The sequence below is a fragment of the Xenopus tropicalis genome, chromosome 4, assembly GCF_000004195.4.
Source record: "Xenopus tropicalis strain Nigerian chromosome 4, UCB_Xtro_10.0, whole genome shotgun sequence".
NCBI lineage: Eukaryota > Metazoa > Chordata > Amphibia > Anura > Pipidae > Xenopus > Xenopus tropicalis.
Window position 1 is genome coordinate 21,665,537 of NC_030680.2, and position 20,339 is coordinate 21,685,875.

The 20,339-nt window shown below is 43.6% G+C and overlaps 2 protein-coding genes across 2 annotated transcripts; both read right to left on the reverse strand.

The window, feature by feature from the left end:
• Window positions 1–319: 319 nt before the first annotated feature.
• ctsd (cathepsin D) lies at window positions 320–11,065 on the reverse strand. Its single transcript, NM_203633.1, is given in 9 exon segments — window positions 320–851; window positions 936–1,034; window positions 1,223–1,367; window positions 2,576–2,698; window positions 3,806–4,005; window positions 4,613–4,731; window positions 5,870–5,993; window positions 8,208–8,361; window positions 10,903–11,065. Coding segments are annotated over 9 exon segments (1,197 nt in total). The 5' UTR covers window positions 10,974–11,065; the 3' UTR covers window positions 320–689.
• A 5,124-nt stretch (window positions 11,066–16,189) lies between these two features.
• On the reverse strand, window positions 16,190–17,311 carry LOC101735085 (serine/threonine-protein kinase 3). The gene is made up of 3 exons (XM_031901381.1): window positions 17,130–17,311; window positions 16,860–16,932; window positions 16,190–16,730 (listed from the first exon to the last, which is right to left on the reverse strand). The coding sequence occupies exons 1-3, from the start codon at window positions 17,146–17,148 to the stop codon at window positions 16,421–16,423; spliced, it is 402 nt and encodes a 133-aa protein (XP_031757241.1). The 5' UTR covers window positions 17,149–17,311; the 3' UTR covers window positions 16,190–16,420.
• Between the last annotated feature and the right edge of the window lie 3,028 nt (window positions 17,312–20,339).

Below are 20,339 nucleotides of genomic sequence, written 5' to 3' on the forward strand. Positions count from 1 at the left end.
ATTTCTTTTGTTGGCGCCGAGAATGTGGAACAACCAGGAAACATGGCGCCCTGGGAATTGGAATCGAGCAAAACGAGAACAATGCGTTTATAGATGGAATGCCGCGAGGAAGCTGTGCTTTAAAGTCCAAGCAAACCTACTCCAGCAGGGACCGATCACACCCAAGCAGCTTTGATCTAAAATTAAACGAAAAACACCAGAACCTACTAAAATTATTCCAAACAATTCTGCTCTGCTACAAAAGGTGCGATTAACCCTTTGAGCAACGGAATTGATTCTACATAATTCAAGTTCTAAAGACAAACCACACTCCATTAAATGGGGTTAAGGGACCAGTAATACCAAAAAAAAATCAAAGTTTATTTTAATGTATGTACCAATTAATCATAGTCTTTAAATGCAAAAAGCAGCTTTTAATGTCTTAAGAATTTCTTTACCCGATGCCATAAAGTGCTGCCAAGTCAATGACATTTTAGTCAAGTTGTGGGTCAAAAAGCCCTACTAAGAAATCTAGGTACCTATAAATAAACATTCTGATTCACAATTTACAGCAGTGCAGACTTAAGAAAACATTGTGTTTAAATGCATTTTTGGGCATGTTGATTTTGTCGTGTAAAGTCCATTATTGGAAAAATAGATCTTCAAAAAGGGAGGGGGTGATTATGCCAGTGAGTAGAGCACGGGAGACATCACTTTGCTTTAGCAAAACCCACACGGTCATTAGCACGGTCAAAAACAGTGTAATACTGGCCAATGAAAACGTCTCCTATTATCCAGAGGGGCCCGGCCGGAGGAGGGATGTCAAGGCCCAAGAAGCCACTGAGGCAGACGGTGCGACCAGCCTTTGAAATCTGCGAGGAGACAAGAGATGTCACACTAAGTGATACACAGCTGCAAGCAGAACAGCGAGGCATAATTCCAAGGAAATTACTTACCTTTAGCACATACTGTTCCCCTGTTAGGGAGTATGCCCGACCTCCAAATGTGAAGCTGATGACAGGAAGTGATGGGATACTATCACAGAGGATCATATACTGAAAGAGAGGAGACCAGAGAGCACTCGTAATAAAAATACTGGTACCTGCAGTTTAGATCTCTGGGGCTTATTTATTAACATTGGGCAAACTGGTCTCCGTGTAGCAGTTCAGATTTGACTGGCAGCTTTAAGTAACTGCCCTGATAACAATGTGCGCAGTGTTGCTAATCGTGCCATAAATCTCACCTCTCCGCGAATCAGTGGGATAGCCCCGATAGCTCTCTGCAAAGCTGTCACTTCTTCTACCGGCCCGGTGATTAACGAGGTTCCTGTGTCCACAATAGCTTCGCAGCCATCCTTACAGAGGGAAAGCCGATCCCCAACACTCAGCCTACAGCGAAATCAATGTATTGATGTGTGAGCGGGAGTCAATCAATTCACAAGGACAGAGAAGCATCTTGGAGAAAATAAGTTAGCAGTAGAATGGGGGTTATCTTAAAAGAAATACCCATATGATAAATATGCTGAAGATGAAACAAGGTCAACTTGGCCTTTTTTGAGCCACTGTATTATGGTTTCTTGCACTGACTTTTGCCAGCTTTACTTCATTTAAAAGGACTAAAGCCTAACTAAAGAAGTAGGGCAGAAATGTTGTACATTAGGTTTTGTGCTTCTGTAACAGCCCAAGGCAGCCACAGCCCCTTAGCAGGGAAGATCTGTGCCCCCAAAGATGACCCAGTAGCTCCCCATCTTTTCTGGTGATTTACCGCACATGCTCTGTGCTGCGGTCAGTTACTGAGCTTCAAAGACTCACAATATACTTTATATACAGAATATAAATGTCACAATATAAGGCTGATAAGTAATTAATACAGATAATTACTACATGGCTGCTTTGAAACCAGTGTAATTAGTATCAGAATTTAATAATTTATGGCAGATCAACCTAATTGTTTTGCTCAATAATTTTCAAAGGCCCCTAAGCTTAGCTTCCCAACAGCAGCCCAGAGCCCACTGAGCATGTGTGTGTCGCAGACACTTACCAAGATGGGGAGCCCATGACAAGTTTGAAGTCCTGGATCATTGCTGCTATTGAGATGCTAAACCTTTAGGCTAGTGCAATAAGTTTAGTATATAAAAAAGAGTTTAGTTCTGCTTTGAAGGGGAGCAAAGGGCTGCACAGTGCAACCATGATGAAGACTCTGCTCTATATTCCCCTACCTTCTCCATGTTTCATGCTTAATGTCCCCCTACCTCCTCTGTGACAGCAGTGTGCCATTTCCTCCGATCTATACCCCTCAGCAGTGTCACATTTCCCTCCCAAGCAGTGTTTCTCTAGGAGCCTACGTGTCCTCTGCTTCCTACCTACTGCTGCTGAGCTTTGTCTCCACCTTTCCTTTCTTATCCATATTTACTGCTAACTTGAAAAAGTAAGTCCAGGAATTAAAAAAAAAAAAACAAAAAAGAAAGTCCCTGGAAAGCCCACAGGAGTACACAAGGGGCAGCAGAAAGCATGTAGCACTTCCCCTTTATCTTAAATCTAAATGCTTAACTAATTACAATATACCTCAATGAGTCACCCAATCAGAAAGCACTTACTGGTCCATGTGAATCTGCCAGTAGGCCTTCCGAGTCACATTCATGTAGTTGAAGTCCCCAGTGTAAAATGCGGGGTCTGTGCCTCCTAGTAACAGCTCTCCCCCAGGCAGTGTGTCTGGGTTCCTGATGACAATAAAAGGGTGAGACTAGAGTTAGGTGGATCAGAGTAATAGGTATGCACAGTTGCCCAACATGGATATTATATCTACTACTAAACACGGGTCGGTTTTATGAGCACTTAAGGATGGCAAATTTAGTCCCTGGAAAACCTGAGGCAATAAACACTTTAGAAAGTGAAGGGGAGTCTTCCTTTTCATTATAGCTTAGTACAGCGTATGACTATTGGCTTTGTGCAGGGTAGCAGTGGCCTTAAATACCCCTTACGGATCATGTATAAACATAGAAAAGATCGGTTATGGTCTTTAATAACCAAATATATGTTTTTCTTAAAACAATGCACACAACACGTAGGATACGCACCAATTCATAGGCAATAAGTATTGCTTGTGTGCATGCCTGAACCATATATAATGGTGGGGGAGACAAGGCTCTCAGTTTGAAATGGTGGTAACAGGCAAGTAAGACATCTGAGCTGCATGCATTATAGCTTTAACTCAATGCAGTACTTGAAGTGCAACCTGTTGCTCAAAGAAGCACATCTTGAAAATTATTATATATTTATATATATATATTTTTTTTTTACATATTTGACCAAGCAGGGCAGAAATCCCATTTACTTTGCAGGTCTGTCTGAAAATGATGCAGGTGTGCCACCTGGTGGGAATTACAACTCCCTGCATCTGCCAGGCAAGTCAACCATGGGGCATTTTCAAAGAAACTTTGGTTCAGTGGACCATGCATGTACCCACTACAATGATCCCTATTTTACACCTACTGGCCAATAGATATAGTAAAGACCCTCTTAAAATTAAGTCTAGCTGAGGCTCTTAGGCTACTGACACACAGGCAGTCTCTCAGCCTGTGCTTGGACAGAAGAAGTGACTCGGGTAGAGAAACAGAGCAAAGTGGAGAGGCAGTTTCTCAGCCTGCTGTTACACATGTTGAGAAACTGCCCTATGTGGCAGTGGCCTTAATATTCATCCCATGTCTCTGCAGCGGGTTGATCCAATCTTAGTACAGTAGGTTCAGACTGGCACAGATCAGTAGCCGAAGAGGTGAGAGCAGAACAGGCAGCAGCGTCACTGCCCTACATGCCATGCATACACTCACCGATTTAGATAGAAAGAGAAGATGTTACTATCCACCAGCTTTTGCTCCATGATATCATCAAACACAGGAGGGACTCCATCCACAGAGATTTTGGGGTAACCCATACCTAAGATGCCATCAAATTTGGCTGCTACAAAGGTAATGCCAGGCTGCTTAATGGCTTCTGCAAAAAACTGCCCATTTACTGCCAAGTCTCCAATCTGTGAGAGGGAAAGGATACAGTTAGGCATGTTCCATAGCTGCAACATCAGTGTGCTGCCTGGGGTTATACAGTATAATGCAACTTCATGACCAATCCCCATCGCAATGCCATGCAACCTAGCTCCACACTTCCCCACAGAACAGGCCCCGGCACCTCCACATCTCATTCCATTCTATCCCAGCTACAGTAACACTAAAGATTGCTTCCCTACAACTAGTAGGCTCTTCATGGCCTAAATTCATACCGCTACAGAAATAGCCCTGGATTTAATTTAATTTTTTTTTTTTTGAGTGCTGGCTACTTTTATCCAAACCTTAAGTCACTGGGGCTCATTTAATCAACACTGAGCAAATTTGTTCCAGGGCAGAAACCCATAACAAGCAAGTTTTCTACCTGCAGCTGGCTGAGAATGCAACAAAGCTACCAATGAATGCAACAATTTGATTGGTTGCCATGGGTTACTGGCCATGGGCAAATGATAAATTTGCCCAGTGTTGAGAAATGACCCATTTCACTGACTCCAGTGGAAATCTCAGCCCTAATGTATACATTGCCCGAGTATTTACAGGGTGGAACTGGTGCCTATGGGCCAGTACGTCACTCACCGTTACGGTGTCCTTACTCAGGTAGCCAGTCAGGCTCCCGCTGCCATACTGGATGGCAAACTCTGTGCCGTTGTTGATGTAGGTGGTGGATTTGGAGGAATCGTACTTGTGGTGCAACCCTGAAAATAGGAATAAAGTCCAATATGAAAAAAGGAACTGGCTCTGAAACAGGATGAAATATTGCATAGACTTGGAAACAGGGCAAAACCACAATTACACTGAAACAGACCAAAATACCACAGATATATTTCCCCTTTTTAGCGCATGTACACCATTATAATATATTCTAAAAACTCTGCCCGGAGGGCCTTATTGGCAAGGTACACATTTATTCGGTTGTGTTTGTACACCAGTATCAATTACCAGCAAGAACCAAGCCACCTCCAACCCAAGACAGCGCTGTCATTTACCAGATACAGTCAGGGCTCAATTGCTTGGCCCCCTGTTCCATTAGGATTTAGTATCTGGACTGGCACCTCCCTGCCTGGTTGCATTGTGTCTCCTGGCCTGGGAACTGCTCTCAGTCACAGACCTGATCCTACTTTGCCATTAGCTTTTATAATGGAGAGACACTGCCAAGACCAAAGCACTGGTTTTACAGGCTTAGTCACCCCCTGCTTGTGGCTTTTAAAGAGAGGTTGCCCAGACCAACACCCATTTTTAAAGGCCATAAAGCATTTTTAAAGTAGTGACAGTCTTTCTCCTTATTAAAGCTACTGGCTGAGGAGAATCAGCTGTGACCGAGACCAATGCCCAGGTCAGGAGACACTCTTATTTTAGTCTCAATGTAGTCAGCCAGATCAGCAGGGGAACAGGGGCCGGGGCTTAGGGAACTGTTCCAAACCATATTACTACATTACAAATCATGAAAAGGCTGCATATTTTTTAAATGATGAATATTGCAAAGTTGCTTGAAATTATGTTCACTATTCAAAATGCTTAAGTTTAGGCGGAGTTGTACTTTTCCCGTATACTGCACATTTGCTACTGCCACAAGGAAAAAAAGCAGAAGACAATCACTCTGTGGTGCTCCTCCAGAAATACCCCGGGGGTACCAGGTAAGTGATAATCCTTAAACCTTGGACACCCCCCCCCTCCCCTACAGATGTTTTAGAATGACAATTCCTGCCATGCTTCTTCAGAAAATATGGCATGCGGAGAAATGTAGTCCAGGAACATGTGGGCCAAGAAACAGGGCTCTATTGTGAAATGAAAGAATGCGGCACTCCGATATCCAGCAGCAGCTCTAGGACTCACAGCAAGCCAAATCCCAAAAGGAGCAGTGGATTGATGGCACCCAGAGGTTAGAGGATCCCGTGTCGAACACCACAGTGAATGGCTGAGGAGGAGTACCGATGCCAATCTCGCCATAGTACTGCGCCTGTCAGAGAAAGATAAGAAAAAAAAAAAAAAAGCATGTGAGGGTAAAAGTATGATTAACTTTATATGATTAGATAAATGATGTGGGTACAGCATTCTCCCCCAATCATTTCCTGCCAAGCCAGTAATATTGGCACAGCACTGCAGTCACTAGTCATTCTGCTTCCAGCTGGGCAGGAGCATGGCACTAAGCCAAAGGTGCCCAAACTGTGGGGGCCACTCCTACGCTGAGTGGAATGCTAGTGAGACGGATATTTGGGAGTACGCTTACAGATACAGTGGTGTGAAAAACTATTTGCCCCCTTCCTGATTTCTTATTCTTTTGCATGTTTGTCACACAAAATGTTTCTGATCATCAAACATATTGAACTATTAGTCAAAGATAACACAAGTAAACACAAAATGCAGTTTTTAAATGAGGGTTTTTATTATTTAGGGAGAAAAAAAATCCAAACCTACATGGCCCTGTGTGAAAAAGTAATTGCCCCCTGAACCTAATAACTGGTTGGGCCACCCTTAGCAGCAATAACTGCAATCAAGCGTTTGCGATAACTTGCAACGAGTCTTTTACAGCGCTCTGGAGGAATTTTGGCCCACTCATCTTTGCAGAATTGTTGTAATTCAGCTTTATTTGAGGGTTTTCTAGCATGAACCGCCTTTTTAAGGTCATGCCACAACATCTCAATAGGATTCAGGTCAGGACTTTGACTAGGCCACTCCAAAGTCTTCATTTTGTTTTTCTTCAGCCATTCAGAGGTGGATTTGCTGGTGTGTTTTGGGTCATTGTCCTGCTGCAGCACCCAAGATCGCTTCAGCTTGAGTTGACGAACAGATGGCCGGACATTCTCCTTCAGGATTTTTTGGTAGACAGTAGAATTCATGGTTCCATCTATCACAGCAAGCCTTCCAGGTCCTGAAGCAGCAAAACAACCCCAGACCATCACACTACCACCACCATATTTTACTGTTGGTATGATGTTCTTTTTCTGAAATGCTGTGTTACTTTTACGCCAGATGTAACGGGACACGCACCTTCCAAAAAGTTCAACTTTTGTCTCGTCGGTCCACAAGGTATTTTCCCAAATGTCTTGGCAATCATTGAGATGTTTTTTAGCAAAATTGAGACGAGCCATAATGTTCTTTTTGCTTAAAAGTGGTTTGCGCCTTGGAAATCTGCCATGCAGGCCGTTTTTGCCCAGTCTCTTTCTTATGGTGGAGTCGTGAACACTGACCTTAATTGAGGCAAGTGAGGCCTGCAGTTCTTTAGATGTTGTCCTGGGGTCTTTTGTGGCCTCTCGGATGAGTTGTCTCTGCGCTCTTGGGGTAATTTTGGTCGGCCGGCCACTCCTGGGAAGGTTCACCACTGTTCCATGTTTTTGCCATTTGTGGATAATGGCTCTCACTGTGGTTCGCTGGAGTCCCAAAGTTTTAGAAGTGGCTTTATAACCTTTACCAGACTGATAGATCTCAATTACTTTTGTTCTCATTTGTTCCTGAATTTCTTTGGATCTTGGCATGATGTCTAGCTTTTGAGGTGCTTTTGGTCTACTTCTGTGTCAGGTAGCTCCTATTTAAGTGATTTCTTGATTGAAACAGGTGTGGCAGTAATCAGGCCTGGGGGTGACTACAGAAATTGATATTGAAATTGATAAACCACAGTTGTTATTTTTTAACAAGGGGGGCAATCACTTTTTCACACAAGGCCATGTAGATTTGGAGTTTTTTTTTCTCCCTTAATAATGTAAACCTTCATTTAAAAACTGCATTTTGTGTTCAATTATGTTATCTTTGACTAACAGTTAACGGTTTTTGATGAGCAGAAACATTTAAGTGTGACAAACATCCAAAAGAATAAGAAATCAGGAAGGGGGCAAATAGTTTTTCACACCACTGTACCTATGGAATTGTACCAGGGCAACTGGCATGGAGAGGGTTTCATGTGTCTGAGATCTCAAGACGTCCCCAGTGTAAATGTTGGAACCCAGTAGGGGGTGGGACGTCTGAGGGCCATGGGTCTAAGCTGTGTCTCAGCTGTGCAAACCAGCACATGACTGTGGTACAAACAGAATGGCCATTTCCGCTGTAGATTAGCCGCTGTGCCAATTCATGATTTCAGCCAGACGTGCCCTTCATTCTGCCCATACTAAAACACGAGGCAGACGAAGGACGTGTCACTACCATATGTGTTAAAGACTACAGAGCATCCATCACTTACATCTAAATAATTCAGCAGTGTCTCTGGGGTGGGATTCTTGCTATTGAGAAAAGCAGAATATTTTGTGGCAGCTTCATTTCCACTCAACTTCAGCGCATCCTGGTCGGTTTCTGACATAGCGCGGCGTATGGAGGTGAATTTCTTCAGTGGGATCCTGGGGGCAGAAGAGCACATTTTGAGCAGCTGATACAGAACAAAAGCTTAAACAGCAAAAATGGAAATTTAGCACCTGGCGAAAGCAGCAGCAACAGAACACCACAAGGGCGACAATGGGCTTCTAGGCCACAGGGGGTAACTCACTTAAAGGAACAGTAACAACAAAATATGAAAGTGTTTTAAAGTAATTGCAATATAATGTACTGTTGCTCTGCACTGGTAACACTGAAACTCTACTATAGTTTATATAAATACCCTGCTGTGTAGCCCCGGGGGCAGCCATTCCTGCACTGGTACAGCTGGGGTGTTTGCTACAGAAACCCTACTATAGTTTATATAAATACCCCGCTGTGTAGCCCCGGGGCAGCCGGAAAAAAGGCACAGGGTACACAGCAGATAACAGAAGTCCTGTAGAATGCAATGGTGTCATCTGTTATCTGCTGTGTACCCTATGCCTTTTTTCCAGCTTGAATGGCTGCCCCGGGGCTACACAGCGGGGTATTTATATAAACTATAGTAGGGTTTCTGTAGCAAACACCCCAGCTGTACCACTGCAGGAATGGCTGCCCCCGGGGCTACACAGCGGGGTATTTATATAAACTATAGTAGGGTTTCTGTAGCAAACACCCCAGCTGTACCACTGCAGGAATGGCTGCCCCCGGGGCTACACAGCGGGGTATTTATATAAACTATAGTAGTGTTTCTGTAGCAAACACCCCAGCTGTACCAGTGCAGGAATGGCTGCCCCCGGGGCTACACAGCGGGGTATTTATATAAACTATAGTAGGGTTTCTGTAGCAAACACCCCAGCTGTACCACTGCAGGAATGGCTGCCCCCGGGGCTACAAAGCCATGTATTTATATGAACTATAGTAGGGTTTCTTAACAAGCAAGCTTTTACCAGTGCAGGGCACCAGTACATTATATTTGAATTACTTTAATACGTTTTCATTTCTTGGTGTTACTGTTCCTTTAAACACACACTGGGGGGCAGGGGTAAGAGCTTGCTGTTGAAGGCAAATCACTAAATCTCCTACTTATGTTCATTGGATGTGGGAACGAAGAGACACAGCATTTTGCTTGTGGTACCAGTGCATATGGCGTCTCTTAAAGAGACAGTGTCATTATCCTAATCACATTGTGGTACAGGAGGCGCCACACAGCGTTCTGCTAAATGAATTCCAGCGTTACAGTTTTCAGACGTCAGTCACAGGGCTGGAGTGTTTGTCCCACTGTCGCAAGGGAGGCAAACTGCAAACATTTTAAGGACATAATTGGGTAATGCACTTAAGGTTGTGGGCAGGACGGGCACAGCAAAGTGAATTCCACACACTTGTGACAGTGACACAAAGCACTTAAGACTAGTTGCACCAATACTTCAGAACCAGAACCTGTTCATCGACTTCAAAGATATTCCTGCGTCAGTACCAAATGTACCCACCTCTCAGCGAGTAACAAACTGCACACTTGGCACTTACAATTAAGGATAGATTATGCTGCAACCCCAGGGGTTAATCTCCCAGCATCCTCCACCAGCCTTCAGATGTCTCCACCCATTTAAACACCTACAGATGGGATCACAATCGCCAGACCATAGAGATTATTTACCACGACCCCAAGCACAAGTGGCAGAGCTTAGATCTGCTTGGCAGAGATATATATCTCTCTCTATCTATCTTTTTTTATTTTTTATTTTTAAAGAAAAATGTCAGTGGAGAGAGAAACATGTCAGACAGACTGACAGTACCAGTTACTCAGCTAAGGCTGGAATCATGTAACTGCTCTGCCCCCTGCTGTGTAGCACTGGTACTGTCAGAGAGGTCATGTGCATCTGCCTCAGGCGCTTAGCCCCCAACTGCGCACTTGCTGGATATGCTCATTCTACATGTGCCAGGGACCCACAGGCTGGACAAAAGGTTTCCTTTGTCCCAAATAAACAAGATCCCAATGACTAATCCCACTGCTTAAAAGAATTGTTCAACATGGAGCCCGTTATCACCATCATCATTTATGTAGCACAGACATATCCCACACTGCTTTACATCATTTCCATCAGTCTGTGCCCCAGGAGCTTACAATCACATTCACTAGGGGAAGTTTAATCGAAGGCCAATAAATATAATTCCTAATTATAATACAAGAGTATGCCCTATAGGGGGCGGGGCTATTGCAGGGAGGGTGCTGGGAGGTGAAGTTCAACAACTAGAAAAGCTACAGGTTAAACATATTGGAAAGTGCTAAAGATTATTACTAAATAAACTTGCCTCCCTCAACTACCAATAAGGGGCCCTATTATTGTAACCTATGGAAGCCCCCACTACTAGAGGCCCAGGCTCCCCCTCCCACCTACATAAAGGATCACGCTGTAACCCCTGGTTATTACCCAGCAGCCTAGACTGCTACACAGTACCCTATAGAACGCCTACATACGCACTAAGGATATAGTTCCAGGCTGAAGGAAGGAATCAGCCAATCAGCAGTCAGACAACAGGTAAGTGCAGGAGTTGAACACGCACAATAAATACTCCCGTAGGCTTACCTGACGAGCGAAGAGCCGGGCTGCATGACGCAGCAGAGAGCCAGCAGTGCCCACACCGGCGCGGAAGCCATAGCGCCGCCTGAAACTGCGCTTCCAACTACTCACTCTCTCCGTCTCGCTTGGCGCTAGCAGGCAGAACACGTGATCAGGATCAGGTGATAACACCATCACATGACCAGAAGTTGGCTCCCAGACGCTCCTAAATACTGACAGCTCTCCGCTAGAGGGTAGTGCTGAGCGCAATCACGTATAGAGGCCAGCTGCCCTTCTGAACTACTCCACGCCTCCTATTGTGTGTTTATTATACAAGCGCGCCCCCTGCTGGCTGTAGTGGGAGATTGCTTATACCGAAGTGGGGTCATGATATTTGGGGGTGTGTGCCTTCTGGGGGCGGGTCTGTGCCATCAGAAGTGGTTATTGGCCAGATTATTGTTCAGATTTCACAAGGCTGAAACTTGGACTATTGCTATTGGACAGTTTGGGAAAAATTCAATGTTGAACCTGCAGTCACCAGCCAATAGCATCGCACAGATGATGCTGTACTGAGAGATGTGCTAACTCCTTAAGGTGACCATGCACAGGCAGATTTAAGACCAACTTGGCAGCACATCTGCCCATGTATGGGGCCCTTCAACAGGCCAAAAATTGGCCAGATATCAATCGGACAGGCTTGATTTTTTTTTATCAGATCAGGGACCGCATCAACTCATTGATACAGACCTCACTCCAACTTTTATAATCCCTGTCATTGCAATGAGATCATTTGCCCCTTTTTCTTTTTTAAATTTGCCTTTTTTAAACACATTCAATGTACAAAAGCATGTGGAATATTATCAGAACACTAAAAGTACATTTAGTAACAATCTCTGGTGTGTCTGTTATTATAAACATAGGTGAATAATAGAGCAAGTAAAGTGAGATGATGATAAGTTCTTGAATAAAAGGGGCTGTGAATTGCAGTGTCTGGGGGTCCGGGGCTTCCACGATCCCAGAGTACAACATGCTGTGATTATAGAGTGCAAGTGTTTGCTAGGATAAATTTAAGAATGAAAAAACATATAAAGAGAAAATAACTTTCAACCAACGGTGCTTTCTTTAACACCCCCTGATCCGCTTGTTCCTCTCTCATCCCATATATAGATGGAAGTAACTTCCAGTTTGGTTTTGTAGCATTTTCTAATTGCCCTAAATGTCTGGGAAATGCCTCCGGACCTGGTTTATTCACTGTATATCAACTTAACTAGACAGTATCCTCACATTTCCATTTGTAAAGTGAATAAACATTCATTTCTGATTGGTTGGAGAGAAGGGTTTTGGCCCACGTCTAGCAACGTGACGCACCGGATCCGGGGGCCCATATTTTTTGAAGTTGGTTTTGTCGGCCATTTACTAGGGAGCTTTTATTCACCAGGATCCAATTTATTTTATTCTTAAGTTGCAGTATAGATTAGATTTCGCTGTGGTGAGTTTAGCTGCTAAAAGTAATTGAGTGATAAGAGATCTGGTGTATTTATTTGTATTCAGTATTGGGAGTCCCAGCAATGCTTGTTCTGGTATTTTGCAGACATTAAGGCCAGTGACCCAGTATATCATTTCGTATTCTCTGGACCAGAATCGTCTAACTCATGTGGTTGGCCGTGCCCTCCTCTCCACATCCTCTAAGGGCTCTGGCACACGGGGAGATTAGTTGCCCGCGACAAATCTCCCTGTTCGCGGCCGACTAATCTCCCCGAATTGCCATCCCACCGGCGACAATTTAAGTCGCCGGTGGGATGGCACACCCTGCACATGCGATTTCGGCAAATCGCCGAAGTTGCCTCGCGAGGCATTTTTGCTGATTTGCAGAAATCGCGCCACCGTGTGTGCCATCCCACCAGTGACTTACATTGTCACCGGTGGGATGGCAATTCGGGGAGATTAGTCGCCCGTGAACAGGGAAATTTGTCGCGGGCGACAAATCTCCCCGTGTGCCAGAGCCCTAAGGCCAGTTGGACTATTCTTTATTTATCTTATGTATCCTAGATAGAACCAGGTACAATCTCAAGAGGGATTCCAGTAGTGACTCCCAAATTTGATGCCATACTTGCTCATGTAGTAGGTGGCCCAGATCTCGTTCCCATGCCTTTTAACAGTTGGTGGGGCTTATAATTGTGGGCAGGGTGTGTTTTTGGCAAAAAGCATCCCTCCAGTTTTTCACCTGAATTCAAAATTATGATTATAAAATTGACAAGCAACAATACTGCTTCAAAGCTAAACCCCACATAGTGGTCCCAACCCTTCAGTCATACTTCAAGGAGTGGGTGGGGGGGCATTTGGCTCCCCTCGAGTTTTCCCCTCCAGCAGAGCAAGAACAAGGGCCCCAGGTCTTCACGACTGCACTTTCACAATGCAGCTTCCCACCCCCAGAATTCCTGTGTGATTGCGGCTGCAACTAAAGGCACCTGGTGCAGTGATGCCTGATGCACCAATAGGGACCTAAAGTAGTGAGTTAATATGTGGTAATAATGGCATTAGTGTGCCAGTTGCTTGGGGCAAATCCATAGTACCAGTTAAGACAATGCAGTAGGGGAACCCTGGAGTGACAGCCATGGCCAGGCTGGCAGTAATGACAGGATTCCCTTGCATCAATGAGCGTGCCAGTGCTGTATTCATCAGGTTCTAGAAAGTACTCACAGGTACAAGGGCAAGTATGGGCATAAGTACCTACACATGCCATTCATCCAGTTTATTGTACCACAATACAAGTGTTCAAGGGTATTAGTATACTAGTGGCCCTTTATTGTTGGTCAGCAACACTCCAACATGAAACCCAAGGAACTCCTTTAACCCCCATTGAGAGGCAATCTATATATTCTATGACTTAGTAACATGTTTTTAATTATACGGAAAACTCTCAGTACCATTACTCTTATAGTATCTTTTATTATTCACTCTTTGGCACAGTCCCAGTGACACTGTCACTAAGCTATAAGATAAATACACTCATATGTCTAAAGATTGTTGGGTCGGTCACAGGTTCGTATTTGGTACGTGCACTAAATTTAGGGAAACCAAAGGATATTAATGGGAATTTACTGTACTATAAATGCACCCAGCTTAAATCAGTGCAAGGGATACCCAGCGCCAGTAAATACATGGTGGCGCGGCACCAACTCCCAGTAGCAGTGTCCCTTTTCCATACTCATGGGTATCAAGGGGCATGGATGCTATGATCCTTAGGGTTTATTGTTCAACCTCAGCTAAAGCACGGTAGGCAGCCCAACTTCATTCTATTTCTACCCAACGTGTGGGGAAGCACCAACCTGTAGGGTGTGATAGAACTGATATCAAAGTGTCTCTTAATGGTCTTGTCCAAACACAACTTCCCATACCATCTGGCCTTTCCTTAAAGGGCAAGTAATACCTGTACTAGTCATAGACTGTATTGATTAATATTAGGGCACAGGGCTGCTGTATTGCTAAACAAGTTCATTGGTAAGTGTATATTCACCATTTACCATAATGATCCCTCCCCTCAATTAGGTGATTAAACTGACTAGTTAGTAGTTAGGGTGCTATTCTTATAGGATGGTCCCTGCTAGGCCCGAAATGTACTAAGGGTATTGACATCTTATATATAATTTTTATGTGATATATAATATGTATTAAGTTAAAATTGCCGTGCAAGGCTTTGAACACTGACCAAAACCAAAACTCAATGAAGATCAAGAGACTGGGATCAAACACAGATTATTCCCTACTTATTATTCCTTAGTGTCTCTCTTTTGCCCATTGCTCCCACCCCTGCTCCTTGATTCCACTTCTCTCTTCATTTTACCCTTTTCCCTTGCACTGCAGGTCTCCATACTCTAAAATTCCTTAGCAATACTATGGTACTATAAAAATGCAAGAACACCAGTAAAATACATGTATAAAAGTTTATTTATAAACATTATATATTAGATTTATTCATATTAATTTAGGTTGGGAAGGACTCCTGTCCATTTAGTTCAGGTTTTAGTGTAGATGGAATGTTCCTATTTAGTAGTTGATTCAGAGGAAGGCAAAAACCCCATCTGAAGCCGGAGCCAATTTGCCTCAAAGGGGGGAAAATTCCTTCCTGACTCCCAAAAGGGCAATCGGACAAGTCCCTGAATCAACTTCTACTAAGAGCCCCTGTCAGTTTGCCTGTATTTGTCCCTTGCTAAATATGCCTGCAGCCCTCTCTTAACACTGTTTAATGTATGTGTAGCATTTCTATAGGAATGTAGAGGGGGGATCTGAAGAAAAGCCTCTGCTAGTGTACAGTGGGGTGCAGTGCTGCCTCAAGGGTCCCAGCCACCTGAGGAGGCCAAGTTGATGCCGCCCCCTCGCTCCCCCCGTGCTTAGGTTTTTAGCATCAGAGGGGAGCCGCATTGCTAGTGCAGAGAGCACAATAGCACTTTCTCCACTGCAAAATTTTGATGTAAAAGTCAGTGACTTTTTGCTGCCCCTGGCAACTTGCTGGGCGCTATACATGGAATATTCCTATGTGTATGTATTTATTAAATGTGAGAATTTGCCTAGTGGAGCTGTGGGAATACTTACCCGTCCAATGGTGGAGCAGTAGTTGGCACTGGTGCTGTTTGAAAAATAAAATAAAAATTAGTTAGTAGTAGTAGTAGTAGTAGTAGTAGGTTAGTAGTATATCATTATGGAGGATTTAGTGTGACATTAAAGGACAAGGAAAGCCTTATTTACTAGTGGTGCCAACATTTTAGGGAATTTTACCCCTAGGCTGGTGCTCCTTATTTAGAAATAAAATGCACTGGCCATTGAACAAAAGTAGTACAGTGCCACCTTCTTACTTTGCTTTCCCAAGTGTCAGTAGTCAGAGAATATTACTGTCCCACACGTGCAAGTCTGAGTCTGCAGGAGCGCCTGGGAAAGGAAAGATGGCAGAGCAGTGCTTTTCCCTTCTGCCCAGGTCTCTTTGCACATGGGGAGGATTTTAACCAGGAAATACACACAGGTGTTTCTAGCTAAAAATGCAGCTCTTTGCTGGGTTGGGATTCAGTGGGGACTAAACTGGTGTTTGTCGGGCAGCCTAAGGCCTTATAGGACCAATGTAAAGGGATATTTAACAGAGACAATACCTGTTTCTCTCTCCTAGGATGTTATTCCGGAGATTCATCTTGGGCATTTGATGTTATTGGCCACAAGATCAATAATATGAAAAGCCCTCCAGTGCCAATTGCTGAGCCTCCTTTCCTTCTGTGGATGTCTCTGCGCAGATGTCACAAGCGCGCCACAGATGCTTTATGGCCCAGCGAGCTGCTGCTCTCAATCCTGTAAAAATCAATTAAATTACAGTAAGGAACGAACCAAAACAAAAACTCCCTTTTTTTGATCTCATTATTTGGAAAAAATTGGATCACACACAAGTGCTGCTATTAACACTCTTCCCAAGTGATCCCATCCCTGCTTAGAAATGTTTGCCATAACTTGCACATGGAGGTCCAACTGTAACTTGTCTTAGAATCCCATTGTTAATATTATACTAAAAAGTCATATTTGGTTGAAAAATACCCCTTAAATTGTTCATTATCTCTAGCGCCACTATAATGAGACCAACTCTTGCAGCTTCTCCATGTACAATGGTGCAGTTATACCAAATATAAAGGATTCCCTCACTTTTCTTTTCCGGCCAGTTGTGCTGAGCCCGAAGATGTTCTTTGATTTCCGCCCTGATGGTCTTCGTAGGCGGCAGGCCAGTGATGAATGGGTGCTGAAGGAGTTCTTTAGCACTCCATCTCTCTGTAGGATCCTTCTTGAGACAGGAATCCAAGAAGGATACAAAACACGGTGACCTGAAAAAAAGTAATGAAAATTAACTTTCAGCTTTACAATAAAAAACAGATTTATTACTTGAAATAGTTTAAATGCATAAATAAGATAAAGAGTGACAGGACAGAAAAATCTATAACAACAGGACTCACCAGGTGTTTGATCGAAGCTGAGGTGAATTGTTGTTAAGGATCAGGTCCTTGACTCGTTCTTCCTCAGCATAAGCTAAAAATTAAAAAAAAATTCATCAATTCTTTAAACATATGTAAGCAGCAGACTAACTAGGGTACCACAAACTATACTCCTGTATGTAAAGGCACCGGCCCAGCCAGGATTCCTGCATCTTACTAAATAAATGCCCTTTGCCAGTTTAGGCAACTAGCCTGTAGTTCCAAAGTACTGAATTGTTGGGATTCACTTACGTGGTTCTCCCTCGGCCATTTCAATGGCGGTTATCCCCAACGACCAGATGTCACACTGGAAAACAGACACAAAAGAGCATTAGAAGGAGACCATTGGGTTAGCGAATGATTCGGTTACTCATTAACAAGGTGGTTCTTCCATCAGTGCCTGCATACAATGAATGGAAAACACAGAACCAAGTACAACTTACTTTAGTGTCGTACGCCCACACGCTTGTTGTTCCTCCTAAAGGTCTCAGGTGCCATCCAGTGTGGCGTTCCGTCTCCCTCGCTGCACTTCCCTGTCTTGGGGTCCAGGTCCCAGCAGAGTCCAAAGTCAACTGAAATGACAGATTATGCGTATGAACAGAAAATGCGTTTTTAAAGGCAATAACATAAAAACCTGAATTATGCATCACTCTAAATTCACATTCACAAAAGCTTCTCGCCATCCATTCATGTTATTCCTGTAAGTTATACTCACTCAGCTTGACTTTCCCCTCCTTGGTGAGCATGATGTTGGGGCTCTTAATGTCCCTATGAACAGCCCGGTGTTGGTGGACGAACTCGAGCCCCTGGGGAGATTGAGATGTATGTTATAAGAATATAGTTATATGTAAAGCAAAATAATAGGAGAGTCCCTCAAGGCATTATTCTGGCCTTACCTTCAATACCTCCCTGCAGACATAGCCAATCCAGGTCTCTTTCAGGGATTGGCCATTGGTCTTGGTGATCAGGTCCTGCAGGGATCCGCCATCACAGTACTCAAGGACAAGCTGCAATAGAAAGAAATGAAGTCAGGCCGTGCATTATATCACCACCAATGGAGAATTCTTTGGCACGAGGGACAAACGTGAAAATATTTCCTTACTTCCAGGAGCTCCGGTTTGCTCTTCTCCAGAGGTGCCCTGTAATAGGCTCCATGGAAAGCGGCGATGTTCTTATGGCCGCCGAACTTCCGGAGAAAGTTCACTTCTCTACTTACCGAAGCCTCGCTCTAGATTGAAATAATAGAAACCCTTTAGCTCCCATAGGCAACCACACCAATAGCAATGATATGGAGAATGGAAATATAAGGATACCCTACCCAAGTGATGTTGGCCATCTTGACGGCGACAACACCTTTGCGATGGTGGTGACCCTGTAACATAGACGGAAAGGGTTAACTGAACAAAAAAACTAAATAATTCTTAAACCGCACAAAAGAAAGATGAAGACCAACTGCAAATTGTCTCAAAGTATCACTATATTCTAAAAGTCTACATACTGAAAGTTAATTTAAATGTGTTATATGTATATGGCTACTTCTATGGAATATGAGCGCTCCTGGGGAGCCATTGACAGTAGAATAAAAGGGCTACAGAATTACCAGTTATCAGATAATTTCTTGGTGTGCAAAGCAGGGGTAGGGATAGCACATTAAAGTTGCTTTCAGTCCCCCTCTACTCTGTAAGAAATTGGTTGGGTCCTTACCTTGTACACATCGCCAGTGCCGCCCTGTCCGAGAAGCACACCCTTGGTCAGCCGACCATCAGGAGGCTGGAAAATATCAATAGAAGGGATTTTATTGATAAAATAATATTTCCCAGGGTGAAAAACATGTATTACCTATAGGGAGGGAGGGGACTGTGGGGGTGAGAAACACAAGGTCCATGTAAGAGAGAGTTTACTGGAGGCTGGAACATTCATACAACTAAGTGGGGTCTCACCAAACCAGCTCCCAGATTCCCTGCTCTAGCAGCCCCTACAGTGAGTGGGTCCCATTTTTTACCCCTCCTTTTTACTCACTCCTTTTTACTCACCTTATAAATCTCGGAGAGGGTTCCGGATTTAGCTTCTCGCTGGGGAAAAAGAGAAAAATTCTCTTAGTTAAAAGGAACGTTATAAGGCCCAACACTGAGTAACAAAATGACACTACCCCATGTGAAAACTGCCCTTCCCCAAAAGTTACTGCTCAGTAAAGTAACTGATAGGAACAGTGGGGTAATTAAGTTACTGGGCCCCATAGCAAAATAATTTTGTATAGACCCCCCCGCCACCCCTGAGGGGATAGGGAGCAGATTTCAAGCTTCTGATTCTGTGATAAACTGCCCCATGTAGAACCAAATATTTATTCAGGTTCTTTAAAGGGCAATTTAGTACAGAATCAGATTTTAAGCTTGAAATGTGCCCACTGCTGTATTAAGGGGCAGTTACTATAAATAAGTAACAAACACTTTATTCAGACAGCTCCTTATACAAGGGTGTAACTATAAAGGACTGCTGGGGGGACAGGGGTACAGTGGGGCATTTACTTGATAAAAATAAAAACAGTAGCAGCCTCCTTACCTTCCTCCGGGGGGCGCAGAGTGGCATTGCGCCCAAGTTATTTTGCTCTTAAAAGAGCAGTTGTGTTCAGAAAAAAACAGCTATCAGCTGATAGTGATTCCAAATAGATATTAAAAAAAATCACTGGAAAATCACTAGAAAAATCGCTGGAAAATCACTGGAAAAATCACTGGAAAATCTCAGGAAAATCACAGGAAAAATCTCAGGAAAATCACAGGAAATCGCTCTGTCTCTCGGAAATTCACTTTACAGAGATGGAAAGATGGAAGAGATTGTGAGCTCACATGGTCCAGTCTTCTCTATTGTCCATAGCAGAATATACTGCCTTATATAAGTACACACCTTTTCTCTCATTGTACCAAAAACAAACCCTAAACTGCTTTAGTATTTTTATTTTCTGTGATATTTCTATTCTAAATTTTGTCTCACGTTAGCGTATATCAGCTTTAAAGGTAAAGTTCCCCTTGAATTACACTGTATTTGGCACCTCCTATTTGTGTTTCTAAGTTCAGAAGGCAGCTGCAGGCTATCTGGGCATGCTGGGAGCTGTAGTTTTGTGAATGACATATTTATATATAAATAACTCTTTGCAAAGCTCTGGGCTGAATAGAATTTCTAGAAAACAAATGCCTATAAACTGATGATGGATAATGAGGGGACTTGCTGATCTGATTGCACACTTGTCTGTAAAAGGGGTCAGATCATTTGTACCTAAAAACCTCTCTGGATTTGTATTACTGTAGGTTTCAGGGAATGGGCACAGTTGAAGCAAAGAAGGTACTTTTTTCCCAGAATGCTGTTTGACCTGACCAACTTCCTGCTTGCACAGGTGGCCTTTGGGCCCTGATATATTCCAGCAGTAGTTGGTAGGGCCCTCCAGTTAGAGATCATGGCTCCATAACA